Source organism: Triticum urartu, chromosome 4A (genome assembly GCF_056163025.1).
Source record: "Triticum urartu cultivar PI428250 chromosome 4A, HENAU_Tu73, whole genome shotgun sequence".
Taxonomy (NCBI): Eukaryota; Viridiplantae; Streptophyta; class Magnoliopsida; order Poales; family Poaceae; genus Triticum; species Triticum urartu.
Genome location: NC_141876.1, coordinates 68,072,487 through 68,093,759, shown reverse-complemented (window position 1 = coordinate 68,093,759; position 21,273 = coordinate 68,072,487). Strand labels below are relative to the sequence as shown.

Below are 21,273 nucleotides of genomic sequence, written 5' to 3'. Positions count from 1 at the left end.
GTCGAGCTCCCCTCCTCAGTCTGGTAAAACTCCACGGCATCCAGTACACTGCGGGGAAGATCTGCAAACGCTCCTAGAGAGCTCCGAAGTCGAGTAAGAAAAAGGAAAGTCTCCTTCACATGCTTGCTTTGCATAATGAATGCCTTACCCGCTGCTATCTTCTTCACCGCGTCAATCTCCTGGAGGGCCTTGTGTGCTTCGGCCTTGGCGCTCCAGACGCTTTCAAGCGTCTTCGCGAGCTCGGACTCTCGCGTCTTAGAGTCAAGCTCCAAGGACTCGTGCTTTTTTGCGAGAGCCTCGAGCTCTTGCTGCACCTCGCCTACTCGGGCTTCTTGCTTCTCCTGCTCAATACGCTCCTTGGTCGCTTTGTCTTCGGCCTCGGACAGCGCTTTCCTCAGGGTCATCACTTCGGTCGTGGCCCCTGGCAAACCCATGATGATCCTATTATTTTATAACTGAATCTCTTTTTAACTATATAGACAGGGGTATTTCTTACCTTTGCTCTCTTAAAGCTGCCTCTTGGTAAGGCCGAGCTCGTCCTCGGACCACTTCAGGTCCTGCTTCAGTGCAAAGACCTCTGCAGTACGTGTGGCAGCGGCCAGCAGTGAAGCCTGCACATACACATAGAAATACTCTAATTAGACTCCTGAGTTATCATTTGATCCTCTATTCGGCTTTTCTTCGCGAATGCCGAATAGAGCATCAGGTGCTACTATCTATGCGGTAATATTTTCTTATATTTTGATTGCTTACCTCAAAGCCTGTTAGGAGGCTGGCGAAAGCTTCGGTCAGTCCGTTTTTGGTGGACTGAACCTTCTCAACCACCGCACTCATGATAGTGTGGTGCTCTTCATCGATGGAAGCACTGCGAAGCGCTTCTAGCAAGTTGCCTAGTGCCTCTGGTTGGACAGAGGACACTGGCAGGGATGGTTGGCCCCCCTTAACGGGGGACCGCCTGCTGGAGTCCGGAACCATCGAAGGTTCCAGCGCAGTGTACGGCTGAGGGCAGAAGTCAGAGCCCATAGGAGCCTCGCTCCCTTGGTACCCAGGGTCTGGGAAGTCGCCTCGAGGCGCCCCAGGACCACCTCCCCTTAGCTCGGTGCCTTTTGAGACAACACCTCAGCGTTGTCCGTAGGGAGAGAACCGTTGTTCATATCTGACGAGTCCAGAGAGCTGCTCGACGAGGATACGTCGAGATGAGCTCGGGACGGACTGCATAATCATGTTCGGCATGAGGAGAAGCAGTGTAATAAAGCATACCATGAAGTACTATGGCGCCCGGACAGTTACGATTTCGCCAGGGGCTTGACCCTAGGTAGCCACTCATCGTCGCAGTCGGCGGCCGTCGTGGCGCAGTCAGGAGGGAGGGTCCTTCCCTTCTTGGACCCTTCGGCCTCCCCGGTTGGGTCGGCCTTCCTTTTCTTGTCTCCCCCGGCTGGGGGGGAGAACTTTCCTCTTCCTCCTCCTCGTCTTCGTGGGAGGAGTGCGCGTCGGAGTCATCGGACGATGAGTCCGATACAACCTTGCGCCGGAGACCCTTTCGGGTCCCCGCGGCCTTCTTCTTGGTCTTCTTCGCCGGCACCTCGTAAGGTGCCGGAGTCAGCATCTCTATTAGGAGAGCGCCTGCATGATCTTCGTGCAGGGGGGCTGGGCAATCAAGCTGCTCCGCTGTCTTTATCCAGTCCTGTTAATGGCATAGAAGCTTAGATCCTGTATATGACTAAACCGGGGCAAATAAATACCCTGAGAGATATAAAAACTTACCGGATTGGCGCGGTGTTTTGCGCTGAGTCCGCGGTCCTCGGTGAGGGAAGGAGGAATCTCGGCGCCCTTGAACAGCACCCTCCAAACGTCCTCGTGCGTCGTGTCATAGAGCTCTCGCAGCGTCTGGTGCTTGGCCGAGTCGAACTCCCACAAATCGAATGCCCGTCGTTGACACGGGAGGATCCGGCGGAAGAGCATGACCCAGACCACGTTAACGAGCTTGATTTTCTTGCTCGTCATGTTCCGGATACAGGTTTGGAGTCCGGTCAACTCAACCAAAGAACCCCAGGACAGGCCCTTCTCTTTCCAGGTGGTGAGCCGCGTGGGGATTCCGGATCGAAATTTGGGGGCCGCCACCCAGTTGGAGTCGCGCGGCTCAGTGATGTAGAACCACCCCGATTGCCACCCCTTTATGGTATCCACATAGGTGCCCTCGAGCCAGGTGACATTAGGCATCTTGCCCACCATGGCGCCTCCGCACTCTGCTTGCTGGCCACCCACCACCTTCGGTTTAACATTGAAGGTTTTCAGCCATAGGCTGAAGTGGGGCCTGATGCGGAGGAAGGCCTCGCACACGACGATAAACGCCGAGATGTTGAGGATGAAATTGGGGGCCAAATCATGAAAATCCAGCCCATAGTAGAACATGAGCCCGCGGACAAACGGGTGGAGGGGAAATCCCAGTCTGCGGACAAAATGGGTAAGAAAAACTATCCTCTCATGGGGTTCGGGCGTTGGGATGATCTGCCCCGCGTTTGGCAGCCGGTGCGCGATATCCACGGCCAGATATCCGGCTTCCCGTGACTTTTTGATGTTCTCCGCCGTGACGGAGGAGACCATCCACTTGCCTCCTGCTCCGGACATGCTTGGAGTGGTTTGAGAAGAAGAACGCGAGCTTGGGCGCTAGAGCTCGAGTGTGCAGGAATGGGTAAGCGAGGAGGAAGAAAGCGTGGGTGAAAAAAGTAAATCCTTGTCCCTTTATAAGGGCGGAAGAGGCGATGTCTCTCCCCACTTGCCTGGTAAAACCGCTTATTCCCCAGGCGTCGTAATTGATGGCGCGGTTGGGTTACCCACGTCTGTATTGATGAGAATCCCGTGATAAGGGGAACACGATCTCTACTTTGACAAGAAGTGTCAAGAAAACCGCCTCGCATTATGTGCAGAGCTGGTTGAGAAAAACGTTTCAAATAATGACCAGGCCATGGCGTGATGTCGTGCTATCAAAACGTGTCAGTAGATTAGATTTGTGGAAATATTATTCTCTCTACGGTGGTATGTGGAACTTATTTTGCAGGGTCGGACACTATCCTTGTATTCAAACTCTTCCATGGTGTATTCGGAGGAGGAACCCGCCTTGCAATGCCGAAGACAACACTGCACGCCGGACTCATCGTCATTGAAGCCTGGTTCAGGGGCTACTGAGGGAGTCCTGGATTAGGGGGTCTCCAGACAGCCGGACTATATCCTTTGGCCGGGCTGTTGGACTATGAAGATACGAGATTGAAGACTTCGTCCCGTGTCTGGATGGGACTCTACTTGGCGTGGAAGGCAAGCTAGGCAATACGGATATGTATATCTCCTCCTTTGTAACCGACCTTGTGTAACCCTAGCCCCCTCCGGTGTCTATATAAACTGGAGGGTTTAGTCCGTAGGACAAGATACAATCATAACATAGGCTAGCTTCTAGGGTTTAGCCTCTCTAATCTGGTGGTAGATCAACTCCTGTAATACTCATATCATCAAGAACAATTAAGCAGGACGTAGGGTATTACCTCCATCAAGAGGGCCCGAACCTGGGTAAACATCGTGTCCCCTACCTCCTGTTACCATCCACCTTAGACGCACAATTCGGGCCCCCTACCCGAGATCCGCCGGTTTTTACACCGACAATGAGGTTCACTAAGCCGGCGTCAAACTCACGGCTGGTGTGAAGGCGGCTCAGGTACCTTGCGCGGATGTCGCTTACACTGAAACCAGCATAGCTCTTCAAATCTAGCCTGGTCTTGCCCATATCCAAAGAATGAGATTCTTCCTTGGCGCTATGTTTGGCCAAGACTGTAGGATTCCCTGGCTCCATGTAGCTTGTGCCAGTAATGAGGATGTCCTCAACAGTATTGTCAAGAGGAATTTCTTCAGCAAGCTTGGCAGGGCTGGGCGGCTTAGGGCTTGGAGGGTTAGCGTCAGTGTTCATTGCGTCAACAGTTGTGGCGTCGGCCTGTGGTGGCAGATCATCAGCAAGATCTTCAGGATTTTCAATGGAAGCCTCTGAGACTATTGGTGCTTGTTTCTCCAGCTCATTAACTTTGGGGTCTTTTGAAGGCCCGCCCATCTTCAATTTCTTGCCTGCCTTGGCTATACCTCTGAAAGGAAAATATAAAGAGTATGAGCATGTCATCATAAATATTGACCAAACAGATGCAAATTCTTACCCCTGGGCAATTTTGATGGCAGGCATCTGGGTCCCAGTAGAGTCGCCGGATGATGAATGAGATGTTCCCTGGTAATTTGAGTCAGAAGAGTTAAGCGGTTGATGAATGAGACCCACCTTTGGAAATGAAAAATTTTAACTTAGAGGCACCTCGTAATGGCGTTTGCGAGGAACTGGAGTATTTGGTAAGCCGGAAACCAACTCTTCATTACCATCACTCCGGGTCTTACGCGTAGCTTCATGTTGTTGTTTCTTCAAAATAAAGTCGGGATCCAAGTAAGCTAAAGGGTGAGAAAATCTTACTTTCTGGGTCACCCGCCGAGTTTTCTGTCTTGGTAAGGGCTCTGAGACGGAAGAAGTTATAATTACCTCTGCGGCGTCTGTATGGCTGGTCTCCACATCGTCCTGAGAGGAGTGAGCATCAATAAGTTGCATAAAAAGAAAGCCAAGAGAATCAAGTTCTACCTCCGACTCGTGGTCAAGGGCAAACAAATCTTCAACATCATGTTTCTTTTCCTTGGTCTTTTTTGGAGCCTTGGATTTTTCTTTAGCCTTTTTTGTCGGCTTATCCTACAGTTTCTTACTCTAGAAGGGAGAGTCGGTCGGAAAACACAAATGACAATAAGAAGTTGTGCAATTTTTGAAAAAATGATAGGTGAAGTAAAAATGGATTGAAATACTTACGTCGGGAGCTGGGTTGAGAGTGCAAAAGGGGTTTAGACCCGTCTTGCTGCAGCTTTCGAGTCTCTCCCCGAGTAATGACTTGGTCATTTCATTAATTTCTTGACCTTCAAGACATGTTGGATTGTATCTCTGAGGGTCCTTTACATCACATGTGTATTTGCACATTAAGCTGGTGCGGCGGCTCAAAGGCAAGACTCTCCAGGCAACCCAGCATCGGACCAGATCGACTCCAGTAAAGCCATTGGCTAATAAGGCCCTTATCCTTGAGAAGGTAGGCGCATATTTGGCTCGTTCTACAACAGAGATCCGGTCAGGAAGCGGATGTCTAGGGCTGAACCGGCAGGTTTGAAAAACCTCGCAGAGGATTTTCACCCGCCGGAGAGGTGTCTTGGCAATATAACCAAGTCTGATTCCAGTGCTTGGGGTGACTGGGTAGTATAGCTGCAGGGAAGACGACGTACCTCCGCCTCTGGATTGAAATCCCGCCGAGTTCAAGGCTAGGCCCATCAGTCATATCAGTTTGGCGGTTCAAATAATAATACTCTCTAAATAGATCAACGTTGGGATCCTCTTGAAGGTATACCTCACAGAAGACTTGGAAGTTGCATATGTTTGACACAAAGTTGGGACCAATGTCTTGGGATGCAGTTGGTAGAAGTTCAGAACATCACGAAAGAATTTGGACCCAGGTGGAGAGAACCCACGGAGAAGATGATCTGCAAAGACTATGACCTCGCCTTCCTTGGGTTGAGTCGGAACTCTAGCTCCTGGGACTCGCCACTGGATGATGTTCTTTGCTGGTAAAACACCCATCTCAACACAATCATTGAGAGATTGTTCGGTGACACTTGAAACAACCCAATCGCAAGAGGTGACGGACTTAGTCATTTTTGACAGTGGAAGCCTGAGAATAAAGTGTGGCGGGTCAATATTGCGATAAAGAACCGCCCAGTAATTAAAGAATTCATGTTAAGCCGACTATTCCTCGGTGGATTACAAGATCATGGTTAAGTTGAACCGGTCGACATTGCTGACAGGCCATGCAAGGTGTTGGATTTTTTAGCAAAATGTACATTATTACTAAGCCGGTTAAGTTCTGGCGGGTTACAAAGGTTATTGTTTAAGATGCCTAAACAATGAACGACGGGTCAATCATCTAACGATTGTATGTGGAGTCCAAGGTTGTTGAATTTTTGCTAAAGTGTGGAACAAACAGATTTCACAAGCTTGCAACTATATTTATGGACCTACAACAGTTCAGAAAAGGATGAATAATTACTAAACCTAAATATGGCAGTGGAAAAACATGTGAGCTGGGAATGAATCTCAGGAAAAGGGGATACATCTACGATTGGAAGAAGATGCTAGAACCGCTACCGCACAACTTTAGTACTGCTTTTGGATTGGACTAAGCATAGATGGAAAAGATCCGATGAAACTTGGATGGACATGGCGTCCCCTGAGGAACTAGGGTGGCCTAATGCAGATTGGAAATGAGGAGAAGTGAGTACATGGTGGTGCTGACGAACAGCGGAGGGGCGCCGTGATTTCTGGTCAAAGTCAGGCTGATGCAGCGGCCGGGTTGGAGCTGTTGGAGAAGGTTGACGACGGCGGCAGAGCCCGTGCGGTAGTGGTCAGCGCGAGGAAGACGAAGAAGAGAGAGGGACGAGGGTAAAAGTGAAAAAGGACCCCCTTGCCTATTTATAAGGGAAAAGGTGAACAGTAAAATGGTAGGCATGGAAATCGAGGAGGCGTGATCATTATCTCAATGATAGAGACGCCTCGATTCTTGGGATGGCCGGTTAAAGCAAAGATCCATTGTGATGTCATAGTATTTTTCTAAGATTAATGACATGACATCATCTTTCATCATGGCGGGTTAAGAAAGTTTGTTAAGTTAAATATTAAAAGATTTGAGAGATTCGCCAGCCAAAGGATGAAGATTGACATGAACAGGTTCAAATCAATCTGGAGGCTAATGTTGGGGATATAACCCCGCGGTGTGACCCACCCTGGAAGGGCCAAGTTACACAGCTGTTGACTTATATCAAGGGGTCCAAGAAGGCCCAAGAAGACAAGATGTAAAGACGGTGGTTCATAAACAGGCTTATTGGAGGCCCAAGACCTGGAGGCGACTCAAGACCCAAAGGTGTGAATCGCCCGATGATGACTTGCTCTGTAAGGCAAGGGAATTAGAACCAGAGTCGGTTACGTTGTGTGACCCGACCTGGACTCTTGTAAACCGCCGGACCTCGACCTATGTATATAAAGGCGAGACCCGGCGGCGGGTTAACTCAAGAAACAATTGATCGATAGCTAGGTCAAGCGTATTCGCTCCCTTGTAATCGAAACTCAAGCAATACAACTAGAAGCAGGACGTAGGCTTTTACCTCATTGTGAGGGGCGAACCTGGGTAAATCCATTGTGTCCTTTGTCCCGTTCAACCCCTTCAAGCTAACCCATGTTGCGATGGCTCCACATCTAAGTCATTTCACTAGGGCATCAGCCGTGACAAAACATGACACCATGGGTCCGCTAACACTAGCGTTTCCAGGCCATCAACAATGACCGACCATCCGTTAGTCCATCGAGATTTATTCCGAGCACCTAGGCTCTGATACCAATAGTTACGTAATCATGGGTCCGCTAACACCAGTGTTTTCGACCCACGTGCGCCAACCAGGCCCAACCGAAGAGCAACACCGAGGCATTGGGCCCTCTCCCCTCAAAAGACTAGCCTATTAAGAGGGGACACCCCCACCCTTATAAGTTGTGTTCTGTCTCCTCCCACAACTGATGTGGGACTGAACCCAACACGATCCATACTGCTTCTTCGACCGGTACTTCCACAAGAAGGACGACAAGGGCACCGGGAAGGGCAAGGGTAGCCGTGGATGATCTTCTCCATAGCTAGTTTGTAGGTTAAACATGTCAATTTTTGGTAGTTCATAGTTGCATGAGTTTGTATGGATTTAAGGTTTGTTAATTGAGGTGTTCGGTTTTGAGACGTGACCGGTCAATGTTCGTGGACGGGAGCATACGCGGGCATTTGAGGCACCGATTTTGCCAACTCCGTTTGTAGATGCTCTTAGGCTGAGCATTTTGCTACAACTGTTTGTATGGCCTTCAGGTATGTATCTGTACTAAAAGGAACATGTTTTCCTCATGCTAATAGAATGGGCAGCTCCTGCTAATAGAATGGGAAGCGCTCCTGCCTTCAATTAAAAAAAAGACTTAAAGACCTCTTTGATTCATGGGATTCTAAAACACGGGAATAGGAAAAGCATAGGATTAGAATGTCATGGTCATCTCAATCCTACAGGATTTTGGGTTGTTTGATGACATCATAGGAAAAATAAAGGATCCTTACAAAGAAGTTTGAGTGGATGCTAGAAATCTTGTGGGAAGTAGTACAAAGAAATCCTTAGGCCTTCTTTGGTTCATAGGGTTAGGAAAATCATAAGAATAGAAAATCCATAGGAATTGAGATGACATGTATCTCAAATGTTATGAGTATGAATAGGAAAAGAGATGTCCTTTGATTCACATTACATGATCTTTTCCATTGAATCTAGGCTAATGTTCAGTTTCCTATGAACTATGAGGATAGGAAGAATTCCTCCATATACAAACAAAAGGATCTAAAGGAATTTTTATCCTATGAAATTTCTACAAAATTTCTCAAAACCAAAGGAGGCCTTAGGAAAAATCCGCATAGGATTCAATCCTATGAATCAAACAACCAACATAGGAAAAATCCTAAGGATTCCAATCCTCCAAAATTCCTATGCAAATCCTTTGAATCAAAGGAGCCCTAAGCCTCGGATTTGCAGGTCATCGAGAAGCAGTCCAACGTCTCCTTTTTGCCTGGTGTTTCGTCTTAGTTTGGTTTGGCTTTTGGTTCGAGAACTGTGTAGTTGGTTTGGTTCATCTATGGTCCCCTGTAAAAGATAAATCATAACTATTGTGTTTTCTCTAGGTTTTGGTAGTTTGGGTGACATCAGGTTTTTGCCCCCATGGCATGTGTCGTGATGGCAGGCACGGGCAGTGTGTTTCCTGGTGTTGCCCCGAGCTCGCTTCTTCTCTTTCCCTACCCCCGCGTTACTTATTCTCTAGTACGAAGAACTTTTTATTTTCGTTATTGAAAGTTAGGTGTATTGTGTCTTGGTTGGTCTGGGTGTTCCGATGATTGATGTTTGCATTGATCGAATGATTCTTGTATCATATTTGCTCCCTTCTATAAAAATATGATATGACATTGGCATACTCTCAACAAATTGTAATGGAAGGGGAAAGCCCAGTTTGGAAAAAAAATAGGGCCCTCATAATTGCCGATAGAGAAGGATAACCTAGGCTGGATTTTCTGCTTAATCCACTGAATGGACTTCCAAAACCGGGATCCATATGCATGCGAACAGGCAAGGAAAGGCTTGCCCCTCGGATACTTAGTCTGAACATGCCAATTTTTGGTAGTACGATGGCATGTCTTAATGTAGTAGCCATGCATGATTGTAGAGTTAATTACAATGCATGTGGTTGTGTGGATTTGGGTTTGCTAAATGAGGTACCTGATTGTGGCATTGAAAACTTGGAACAAGATCCTCTAACATTCCAAAGGAAGTCAGAGGAAACAATATTTCATGACATTGCTTCACCACGTACGCATGAACAGTGATTCAAACACATGATTATCCATAGTTATTCATTACAGTAATCATGTATTTCCTCCGTAAACTAATATAAAAATGTTTAGATTACTAAAATAGTGATCTAAACGCTCTTATATTAGTTTACAGAGGGAGTACAACATATGGTGCCTACTATACTCCCTGACTTACCTCAGTTGTTTTACACATTGAACCACTTTAGATTTCCTATCTTTGCTCCTGCAAGTCAGAGGAGCCGGCTCCCGAAAACTTAAGGGGTGATCGGTCACTGTCCACGAACGCATCGGACTTCTTGAACGTTTAGAGTGCTGGATTTGCCAAGTCCGGCTTAAATGCTATGACAACATACAATAGTGTTATCCTCCCAATTCAAAAACGCGTCATTTTTTTTTCTTTACACGAAATACGCGTCAGTTTTATCTCGGACGGAATCGCAAAGCAAATAGTCAACAGCCGGCCGAGTCGTACACACGTCGGTTCGACGGACAGTTCGTGCGCAGCTGCCAAAATTGCCAAATCATCATCCGCACCGTTTCCTTTCCCCCACCTCCGCCGCTCCCGTCCCCTCCCCTCCGCGACCGAAACAATGGCCGTCATCCCTTCCATCTGACGCCCCAATCCATGAGAACCCCCGCGCCACAATCCGATCTTGCCGCCCCAGGATGTCCCTGCCCGACGTCGTGTACAGGTGATTGCCCTCATACCATCTACTCGTCCCAATTTGTCCGGTTAGGCGTCTTGGGTTGTTCGGGCGGGAATTAGGGGCGAGTTCTTGGAGTCTCGGGCGGATTGGGTATGGGTCAGGCTCTCGGGTACTGAGCTGTTCTACGTAGGTGGCTCTGCTAGGTTCTTAGCTTTTCGGATGAGTATATTTTGGTGTCTTAGTTTACGAATCAAGAACCTAGGATAAAGAATCTGTTGCCTACTGCATAATTATTTGGTGTAGAATTTACTCCTACAGTACTTCACTCGGGATATCTCTACTCGGGATAATTGATGCCTTTTGTTGTCTGATGTAAACAGAATTCTTGGTTTGCATGCCGGTTCTGCGAATTGGGCTACCCCCATCCATGACCTCCATGTACAACAGTTCTGATTATTATTTTTTGCGAATAAGAATAGAATGTCTTATTTTGTAGCTTGGTGGTAGTCGACTTTATGATATCAGGAATATTCATGGTGCTGGAGGTTTTGGCGCGCAATTAATTAATTGCAACGTATAAGTAGAGATCCATCTATTTGGCGCGTGCTTTCTTGGGGATTCTCCTTGCATGATAACGTTAATACACCATGTTACACGTGGACATGCTGACGTGAACGTATGAAACTTGAAACGTTTGTGTTGCCACGGAGTTTGTCCTTTAAGCACCTGCACCATCCACAATCTTGCAACCATCTAGCATTTAACCTCGCACCACTAGGCATTACAATTAGTAACTGGGGATTTGCCATGTTGTAAAAGTGGATCGTACGAGGCATCACCAAAGATTCCTTTTTCTTGTAAAGAATATTCTTATTTTATTTTTATTTTCTCAATTCAGGCTTTTTCTTTGGTTTGACTTGTTTTTGTTTTCTTCAATAGCAGAATCGTGATGTTTGATACTAAGTACTTATATATTTACAGCAGTGAACACTCTCTTGACTATCGCTGCACAGTAATTGCATTTCTGTGATTGTTCTTTATCAATGATGCAATAAAAATAAATTATAAAGGAATCTTGGGAAGGATTTAGGGTTGATACACATTGGATAAACAGAACCTGTTATTGATAAGTATTGACATATATGGATCTTTTTTGTTGACATAATGTACATAATTCTTATTACTAACAGCTAAGTATCAGCTTGATTGTTTCGCCATTTTTTGTACCCAAGTACTACTCCCTCCGTTCACTTTTATAAGTCGTTTCAGACAACTGAAATTGAGCTGTTTTGCACGTTGTCTGAAATGTCTACAACGCCTTATAAAAGTGAACAGAGGGAGTATATTTTACCTTTCTGGTGACATAATGTTACATGACTCTTATCGCTAATAACACCTAAGTACTTCCTCCGTCCGAAAAAGCTTGTCCCTCAAATGGATGTATCTAGCACCAAGGAGGGACAAGCTTTTTCGGATGGAGGGAGTACCAGCTTGATTGTTTCACCAGTTTTTTTGGGCTACTATGCCCCTTCTGTACAAAACATTTTTGGTACTGTATGGTTTTTCCTTTTTTTTTTTCTGCATGATTTTTTGACAATAATTACATGTCTATTGGCAGCTGTGGATCCTGTGGATATGCTCTAAATCTTTCATCTTCTAACAGAAGCACATCTGACGTAGGATCCTCGTACCAAAAATCTCTGAAGAAGGGTCTGATTTCATTCACTTCTATTGATCTCAGCCGTTTTACTCAGGTTGACGAGATATCTTGTTTTCCTTTCCTTACCTGGCGTAGCTACCGGCCGAAAACTAAGCTTCTGTGCCGAAAATGTGGATCATCTATTGGCTATGGATACGGTGAGCCACCTGTATTGTGTAGCTTTGATCCAGCAAGTTCTTCCTCTGGTACATCCCAAAACTATTTAATAAAGATCCAGGCTCTCCGACTTTCAGACGGTACTCAATAATTGGTCAAGTGTAGTCAGAATATGGAAAAGGAGATGATGGATGACAGCATAGAAGGCTGTATCAGTTGCCTTTCTGATGATTGCCTGCTTTCTATATTTAACAAGCTTGAAAGTGAATCGGACAGGAATGCTTTTGGGTTAACTTGTAAGAATTGGTTCAAGGTTCGAAACATTGCTCGAAAATCGCTAATATTTCATTTCTCGTTTAATGCTAAAGCATACAAGGAGCATGCCCAGTGCCTTCCAAAGATGTTGGCTCGTTCTCCATATCTTCAGTTGATATCCCTTGCGGGGCTTAATGAGCTATCTGATTCAGCTCTGTACGAAGTGGGAGTTTCTGGAACATCTTTGCAGTCCTTCTCATTGTACTCCTGTTCTGGTATAACAGATGATGGTCTAGCACAAGTGTCAATCGGATGTCCTAATTTGGTTATAGTGGAACTTTACCGCTGCTTAAATATCACAGATCTTGGTTTGGAAAGTCTTTCCCAGGGCTGTCATTCTTTGAAGAGTCTTAACCTTGGTTACTGCACAGCCATTTCAGATCGAGGGATTAGTTCAATCTTTAGGAATTGCCGAAACATTTGTGCACTCATCATATCATATTGCAGAGGTGTATCTGGTGTTGGATTTAGAGGTTGCCCAAGTACACTTTCTTACCTAGAAGCCGAGTCCTGCATGCTTTCTTCAGAGGGAATGCTAGACATATCGAGTGGTGGTGGACTCCAGTACATAAATTTGTATAATCTAAGGAGTTCAGCTGGGCTGGATTGCCTAGGTGGAGTTGGCAGTATGAAGAAACTCCGAGTTCTGAATCTGAGGATGTGCCGCTATCTTACTGATGATTCTGTGGTGGCAATAGCTAGTGGGTGTCCGTTGATCGAGGAGTGGAGCCTTGCTGTCTGTCATGGCGTCCGCTTACCTGGTTGGTCGGCGATTGGATTGAACTGCAACAAGCTAAGAATTCTTCATGTGAACCGTTGCCGAAACATATGTGACCAAGGATTGCATGCTCTCAAGGATGGATGTGTGCGCCTTGAGGTCCTGCATATACATGGTTGTGGCAAGATTACAAATAATGGCCTGGCACTATTTAGCATTGCTAGGCCCAGTGTGAAGCAAATGGTGGACGAAGCCATGTCCATTGGCCCCTCAATCGAGGATTTATTCCGGTTGCAGTGACCGGGAACTTGGAAATTTTAGTTAGAATGTCAAAGTTTTGACTTGAACAAGGTGCCAGCCCTTGTTGCCACCGTTGTGTTTGTCATTACAGCAAGTGATTGGTTCTTTGCCGTCACTGTGTGCATTCTATTTGTTCCGGTTCATACTTATTTGGTTGATGATGTAAAGGATGTTGCCGATAGAACCATAACTATACAAATGAACTGTAAGAAGTCAGTTTGGTGCTATCGTTATCTGCATGTCCCGGCTCTGCCTTATGGCTGTGAAGTGTTCTCATGAAATTTGATAGCTAAATCTGTTGTCTTACTTTGTAAACCCTTGAAAGTTTTCATTCTCGAAACCCTTGAAAGTTTAATGCGATAACTGTGCTCTGGCGTGACACCAATGTTTTGTAACCAGACTTCATTTTTATGTAGGTAAATACATAAGAACTAAAAAAATCCTGACCAGAATTGTATAAAATCAAATACTGATCACCATAACTCAAAATCAGCAACACTCATGAAATTGCCACATAAAACATACTATCAATTTATAATTAGAGCGTGATGGCCTAATGATTTCAGAAATAAAAGGTGTCCCTACACTTAGGATCCCTTTTCCCTTCCTTTTTGAAGTTTGCAGGTGTACTACCACAGTTCACTGGTAGACTAATGGTACATCGCAAAATATGTACAAAGGTAGAAAAGAAGGAGACAAACTAAAACTACCACGGCCAAAACCTAAGACCCAGAGTAGACTATTGTCCCAGATAGACAAAATCTTGAATAGGTGGATGAAAGAAATTCATTTTCCTCCCTTCCAAAAAAATATGAACACTGTTGAACCCCCTGGCAATGGTTTACATGAACATGTTTACCATACTATGTCACGAGTACATGTTACAGATCGGCGCCTTGCTAAAGCCATGTGTCATGAGTAAAACACCAGTGTTTTGCACCATGAGGCATCACCCTGACCTATCGACCAGAGATATTGAGCTACTACCTGAAGCAGCTCTAGTAGCGCATGGAACATCTCGTACTTGAATTTTCACGATGCGTGACCCGGTGGTGTCTAATACATCAAGGCATTCCTGGAGATCAGCATCGCTTGCTAAAATCACCCATTCATCCTCATCATCCTTGTACTTGAGCTGAAATGCACCAACTGATAGCTTCAGCCTCTTCGCAATTTCTTCAAGCAGATTCTCGTATTTCATGGATGGTAGTAACTTCAACCTTACAGTATCATCCTTGTAAGCGGCCTTCACAACTATGCTCGCATTGCTTCCGTCAACTGACCGACTCTTAAAACATTTCTTCAAAGTCCCATCACTGGATGTACCGCCACTGGAGCAATCTGTCATGCTGGAAGAAGATGCCAGGCTTTGCTCAACAATTGTATTAGACTTGTCTGTTTCTATCTCAATTTTGCATTGCTGTGGCATAGAAATAGAATTCCACACTACGTTCTTTTGCTCAGCTCCCTCAACCCACATATCCGTACCGTCAGCAGAGATCATTTCTTTTGTAAGATACGAACTGTTTGACGCATCCTGACACCGTGGCCCTTTTGATGTTCTGCCAAAATTTGAATTTCGGCATGACCCTCCAGGATTCAGGTTAATATGAGTTTCGCTCCGTTTGTCATTCTGTGCTTTGTGGAGTACAGCTTGGCCTAGATGTTCTCTTTGGTATGCATCATAATCAGGTTGGAACTTATGGCATTCAATGGGCAGGGAATCAGAACTTTGATGTTCTACATTCATCATCATTGAAGACTCTTCGGTATGGGAAACAGATGAAACAATACATCCAGTGGCAGGATCATATTTTATCTCTCCCTCCACTCCGTGTACAGTACTTATGACATTCTGAATCTTCTGTAGTGACCGATTTACCTTCTTTATCTTACGAGATGGCCACCTTGATATTCCATGCTGCCGGCATATCCTTTTCAGCGTTGTAGGGCAAACTGCAAAGGAACAAAAGATTCCTGTAAGTTCCTTTACCTACAGCATCATATGGTTACTTGGATTTTTCAAATGACGGTGTGCTTTGTTCAGATTCATCACCTAACTGAATAACAACCATTGATTTGTATAAATATATACCAGCAAGTGACCGTGACAGCATGAAGAACTTACCACCAATGCTCTTTGCAGCATCTTTTAAACTGCCAGCAAAGTATTGCTGAAGGACTTTCAAGCTAACATTCTTCTCCGTTGAGCTGCGTATTTTCAGCCTATCAGATGTAGATTCCTGAAGGACAGTCAAGCTAACATTCTTCCCTGTTGAGCTGCAGTTTTGAAAATTTTCAGATGTGCTGCCAGGTTCAAACTGCAAAACAAATGAAATAGATTAGTCATTAGTTTTTAATTTGTAGGGCATATTTATACTGAGATACCCTTACACTCAACAGCCTCCTGATTCAATCAGACTTTGATCCGATAAGAGTTTGTCAGGTATTTTACGAACGTATACACTATCAAAACAGATGTAGATGAACCCCATAGAGAGTACTATTATAATGAAAACGAACAATCACGACAAAAGAGAAGAGATTTGGCAAGGCTGACCATGAATTATTTAAACACAACCTCACAAAGTACAAAGGTTGTCGCTCTCTCACAGCCATATCACCCCTTTAGGACCCTTGGATCTTTATCCTATACAAGAATCTAGTGCTGAAGAAACCTAGTCTCTTATCCATCCACCTTTCTTACTTTTTTTCAGAACAATCCTATCCTCTCGCTTTAGTCTTGTATCCACTTGATTGCTTGGGTTGTGTTCCATGGCCGGCCCCGTCATTGGTTCCCACCTGCCACGGAGGACTCCCATTTCTAGTAGGATTCCTCAAGGATTTCTTATAGCACATGTGTTTGAATTCTAATTGGTTTAGGATATAGTCTCTGTTTCAAAAATATTCATTTAACATGACCACCAAATTAGTTTCTGGAAAATATATAACGGCATTCAGATCTCTAGCTCTGCATTATAAACTGGAAAGATATTGAACTTCTCAGCTACAAAGACTTGATAAGATTCAAAATCGACATGGAGTAATCGTATACATGTTCTATTTTTAGGACGCATTTTAGTTAAGCTCTGCAAAACCTAAGAACACCTTTTATGAAATATTAGAAGAAGATAAAGAGCTGACAAGATGATGCGGCAGGAAAAGACATCTACAACTATATTGCAGCACAATACAAGAAATGAGCCACAAAAAAATGTTATGCAGGAAACCTATCCAGTAGTTTGTTGACCAAAATTTCCTTGCAGAGTTCCAACTTACAATTGTAAAGAAATTGGGCCTTTAGAAAAATATTAAGGACTGGAGCACAGAAAGCCTGGACCAATCAGAAGAGAGAGAGGGAGGAGAGAAAGGAGGGAGATAAAAATTGAGAATGGAAAAAGAACCTTAGCATATTTTTTGACTTCACTGGATACATCAATTTGGTCACATGAATTAATAGAAACATCAGATGACGAGCATCTTATAGCTGATCGCATTATTATGGTGTTTTCCTTCAGTTCAGCATCTGAAACTGTTCTCAGACTACTGCATACTCTTTGCATGGTCATTGAGATGTCATCAAGTAAGAGCTGTTGTTCTTCACGAACTTTGCACGTCAGTGGAAGGAAAAACTCTAACACATAGTCATCATTGCCAGTGTATGTGCTACGCAATCTGATAGCAACAGCAGCATGAAGACCGAACTTACGGGCATGATGTACCAGCGGATAATCGTGCATATCATATTCTCTCACATCAGATGAGAAGAAGGGGTGATTTGATAAAATTGCATTTCCAGCAACACCTTGTCCTTTCTCAAGGGGGTGTTCTGCACAGGCACGGAGAAAATCATGCATTCTCATGTCATTGATGTAACAGGCAGATTCTTGTACGCAAAGGACATCTTTGTTCCTCAGACCAAATTTTATAGCCTGGTCACCATACTCTGCTGACACATTCAAATTGCTGTTGGGACAAACTGGAATCCATGCAAGTGCCAAAGGTAGCATGTGTGTATGGCAAACAGCTTTGAGAACATCCAATATTTCCGTCAATACTGAATGCTGATTCCTAGTAAGGCTCTGCAACGTAGAGTATTGAGTTATTTCAACAATTATGTTGACACGTCTTTTCTGTGCAATGGACGCAACAGTAATGCATAATGGTACCTGAGGATGTGTCCTTGCTTGCACAGTGCTGAGCTGAACAGACTGCAAGATTACAAATGTCACAATTAATATTATGAGAAATGCTTTGGGCTTACAGATCATATGTGTACAGGCTTGGATTGGAACAGAAATTAGCACCCATTTTGGAAATACGGTTCATGTATAATAATTCTACTAATTTCATCGACTCATTTACATGTTTGAACTGTAGATAGTTTCAAACTACTGGATAGGTTTATAGAGAAAGCTATTTATATGTAAAAAATACCAGCTATATATAATATGAAAATATGTCTCATGATTATGTAGTTGGTATTCTAGATGTAGATATTTATCTCTACAAACTTGGTCAAAGTTTGTAAAGTTTGATTTCCAAAGAGTCAATATACAGTACATTATGGAATGGAGGGAATACTTTGGTAAGAATCAACATATGTGTAAGAAAGCTAAAACCCGTAAAATATCTTATGCTAAAACTTCCATATGAATAATTAAAGGAAGTGCTTTTTATGGAGCATATACAGTACTACAGTGCACTTCCACTACCACTACTGTGAGTTCTAAGAAGATTGAAGAAAGTATATTTGTCCAGTTCTCTAGTTTGAAAGTAGTGCCACTAAGCAGATTACCTCTTTCACTACATAACATTTTTTAATAACTTTTTAAGTAATCTAGTTCGCAAGTGAAGAGTGCAAGGTGTACACCAATAATGGGGTTCCACTAAGCACATAATTTTTTTTATCAGGTGCACTAAAAGCACATCACCTCTCTTGATTACACAAACTTGATACTATCTGCTTCAGTTCATGATATTGTGCCTGTTTAGTATAACATATGAATCTGTAATGAACTGCAAAGAAAACAATGACGAAGCAATGATTTCAGCAGTAACCAAATTTGCAACTGGATAATCTGTATCAGCTTAATTGAACAGCATACTTTAATAAAAGAAGTTATTATACTGGAAGCAAGCAGTTAGATAAAAAGAAAAGGTAATCTTGCAACATGCAGTTTTTTTACTATCATGCATTTCTCCAGAACTGTAGTGCGTAGTAATTCCAATTCTGAAGAAGAATTTTAGGAACAGCGGAAGAAATAATCATCAACCTGCAGAGCATTAGAAAGGTTGTCCATCTCTGAGCAAAAGTTATCCTTTTCCTGTGTCATGACTACTTCCAACACAGCACAGCAAGAGCCGCCACTTGAGTTGAAAACCGGCATGGCAAGGGATCCCCGGACTTCATTGCGAATCGCATAATCTACCCTCAAGAACTCTGAAGTGTTGTAGTACATCACGTTCGATGTCCACTCTGGCATACCGGATATGAAAACACGCCCAGGCAATCCAGGAAACAGACCAGGTCCTTCTGTGGCTGAGAATGTGAACTGCCTAGAGACTTCCCTGTACCCTGTGAGCCTCTCATCAAGCAAGAAAGGCTGGTCAGAGGTGGTCAGCACTTGGTGATCTCCATTTCTTACAGGGATCCAAACTTGCACAAGGACTGGCCCAGCAGTTGATGCTTCTTTAAGCATGGCCAATGCCCTGAGCATCTTCTCCGTCAGGGTGACGCCGCCATAAACTGTCTTTGGGACAGTGGGAGCGCTCACATTCATGACCTCGTTAGAGGCTAAACTGACAGAGCAATCACTACCATCAGTAATGGAAACATCACCTTGCTCCTCAGCATCCACAGAAGGTGGTGAAGGTGAGATATGTGTCACCTGCTGCGCAGGTGAAACACTGAAAGACGACAAGATACCGTCACTAAATGAAGGACCGGCGCCGAGCTCTGGGAAACTGTCAAGGTCGTCAAACCCTGAGAGCATGAGCAGGTCCATGTCCGAGCCCCCACCGCTGTAATCTGGTGTCCCATTCTCATCCATGCCTGACCTTTCTCCTCCCAAGATCAAATCTTTCTGAACCAAAACACAAAGAATTTCGATTCCTGCAGAGACATTTACTTTTAGCAACATCTAATGAAATAAATTGCTAACAGAAATCCCACTGAATCCTCCTTTGTGTAGAATTTACACTTTCTTCTACCCAGAAGGGAACAATTTTGCACAATAAAGCACACATATGGCAACGACTGATATACATGAAGTGAGATTTCCCTTCCAAACCCTCAAAGAAAAAAGATTTCCCTTCCAAAAATAAGTGAGATTTCAGTATCATATATATCTGCTCCTTAGTAGTACAAGAATTAGTCCTACTTGATGTCAAACAGTGCAGTTCATCGAAAAATGAAGGGAAAAGGGAATAATTTCATGCAGCACAGCAGTTCTTCAGGAAAGCAAGCTCAAAACAGAAACTCTCGGGTGGGTCATGTCTCCTCATACCTCGGGTAATTCTTGGACGAAGAAACCAGAATCCAATCCGGGGGGAATGGAGCGCTGGCGCTCGACCCTCGCGACCCGATACCTAAGTAGCTGCGGGAGTGCGCATGAACCCCCAACACAAGCCTGTCACCATCATCGCCACTTATTTTTCTGTATAAAAAAAGAGAAGATTTTTGTAGCGCACGAAAGGGAATAAACTAGTTCTATAGAAGCGGCAGGACCGCGGTGGATTCAAAGAGTCGAGGTGAGGTGGGTTGCTGGAGGAGATTCCCAAGATTCCCTCTCGCCGGGGGAGGAATGATAAGAGGGCGGCCGGTAGGGGAGGAACTCGGAACTCTTCTCCCCGTGCCACGGCTCATCTGCTGTCTTTTTGCTCTCTGTTTGGTACTTGCACATAATCTTTCGGTTCATGCGCTTGAACTCTTTTGATATTACAAACAGGTACCCGGATTTTAATTTTCTTGTCGATGAGATTTCACAGTACAAGTGCAGATTCCCACGTACGCTCACCCTTGTGAACGCACGCATGCACATCCTATACCGCACCTCCAAATACTGGCTCGACATCATATCTTGAGATTGACGAAGTCATCACTGGCGCCTCGTAGTCCATGGAAATGTCTGCTCCCACATAACAAACATCGCCAGTGAGTCTGAAATAAATCCAGGGAAATACAAACACCAGAGCCAAGTCTATGACTTGAATCCTAATGAGCTGGTTCCACCACAAGAAACCTAACCAAGCTATGCTCAGTTCGTTTGTTGATGGGAATTATTGTGTACTCTTTCCGTTCGATATTAATTGTCGCTCAAATGAATGTGTCTAGCACTAAAATACAGCTAAATACATTCGTTTGAGCCACAGTTAGTACTGGACAGAGGGGGTATGATGTTAGGAAATCATGACAAAAAGTTATGAGGTTGCTTTAAAAGGTAAGATGTGTTTTTATCTTTTTATGGCATACAAGTGTTAAACATATATGAACAACGAGGCAAAGTTGAGAGGAGGGGGTGGGGGGCGAGAAAATAGTGGAGTGAAAGTAACTCTAGAAAACACCTTAGATTATCACCTCTCCGCCATATCTAGGAGCATTTCATAGTCGAGGCCCACAACATCCTCCCTCCTCCCGGTATGTTCGGGCGGACAGCCTAGACAGTGTACGGACAGAAAACTCCCGTTCGACAGACGCCCACATATCCAACCTAATGGTCCGGGTTATTCGATAGTTCCCAAACCCAACCATAAGTGGGGCGGATTTGGGGCCATACAAACATCTCTCAGACACGACACTCACAACCCATCCCAAATACTCCAAAATCGCCCCATCCCGCATCCCAACATGTTCTTTTCCTCTCATGTTATGTTTCGCATCCGTGTTGTGCCCTTCCCTTCCTACCCTCACCCAGACCTCCCGCGTCATCCCTTGTC

General features: G+C 44.6%; 3 protein-coding genes across 3 annotated transcripts; 2 read left to right on the top strand and 1 right to left on the bottom strand.

Annotated features, from left to right (window-relative positions):
- Window positions 1-10,000: 10,000 nt before the first annotated feature.
- LOC125550698 (uncharacterized protein At4g08330, chloroplastic) lies at window positions 10,001-12,153 on the top strand. Its single transcript, XM_087517813.1, has 2 exons — window positions 10,001-10,231; window positions 11,805-12,153. The coding sequence occupies exons 1-2, from the start codon at window positions 10,206-10,208 to the stop codon at window positions 12,151-12,153; spliced, it is 375 nt and encodes a 124-aa protein (XP_087373939.1). The 5' UTR covers window positions 10,001-10,205.
- A 21-nt stretch (window positions 12,154-12,174) lies between these two features.
- LOC147974823 (RNI-like superfamily protein) lies at window positions 12,175-13,568 on the top strand. Its single transcript, XM_087517812.1, has one exon. The coding sequence runs from the start codon at window positions 12,175-12,177 to the stop codon at window positions 13,333-13,335; it is 1,161 nt and encodes a 386-aa protein (XP_087373938.1). The 3' UTR covers window positions 13,336-13,568.
- A 525-nt stretch (window positions 13,569-14,093) lies between these two features.
- Window positions 14,094-20,220, bottom strand: LOC125550696 (protein NLP2). Its single transcript, XM_048713763.2, has 6 exons — window positions 19,845-20,220; window positions 18,612-19,450; window positions 17,505-17,546; window positions 16,740-17,417; window positions 15,464-15,656; window positions 14,094-15,291 (listed from the first exon to the last, which is right to left on the bottom strand). Exons 2-6 carry the CDS (start codon window positions 19,386-19,388, stop codon window positions 14,285-14,287), a joined length of 2,697 nt encoding a protein of 898 aa, XP_048569720.2. The 5' UTR covers window positions 19,389-19,450; window positions 19,845-20,220; the 3' UTR covers window positions 14,094-14,284.
- Between the last annotated feature and the right edge of the window lie 1,053 nt (window positions 20,221-21,273).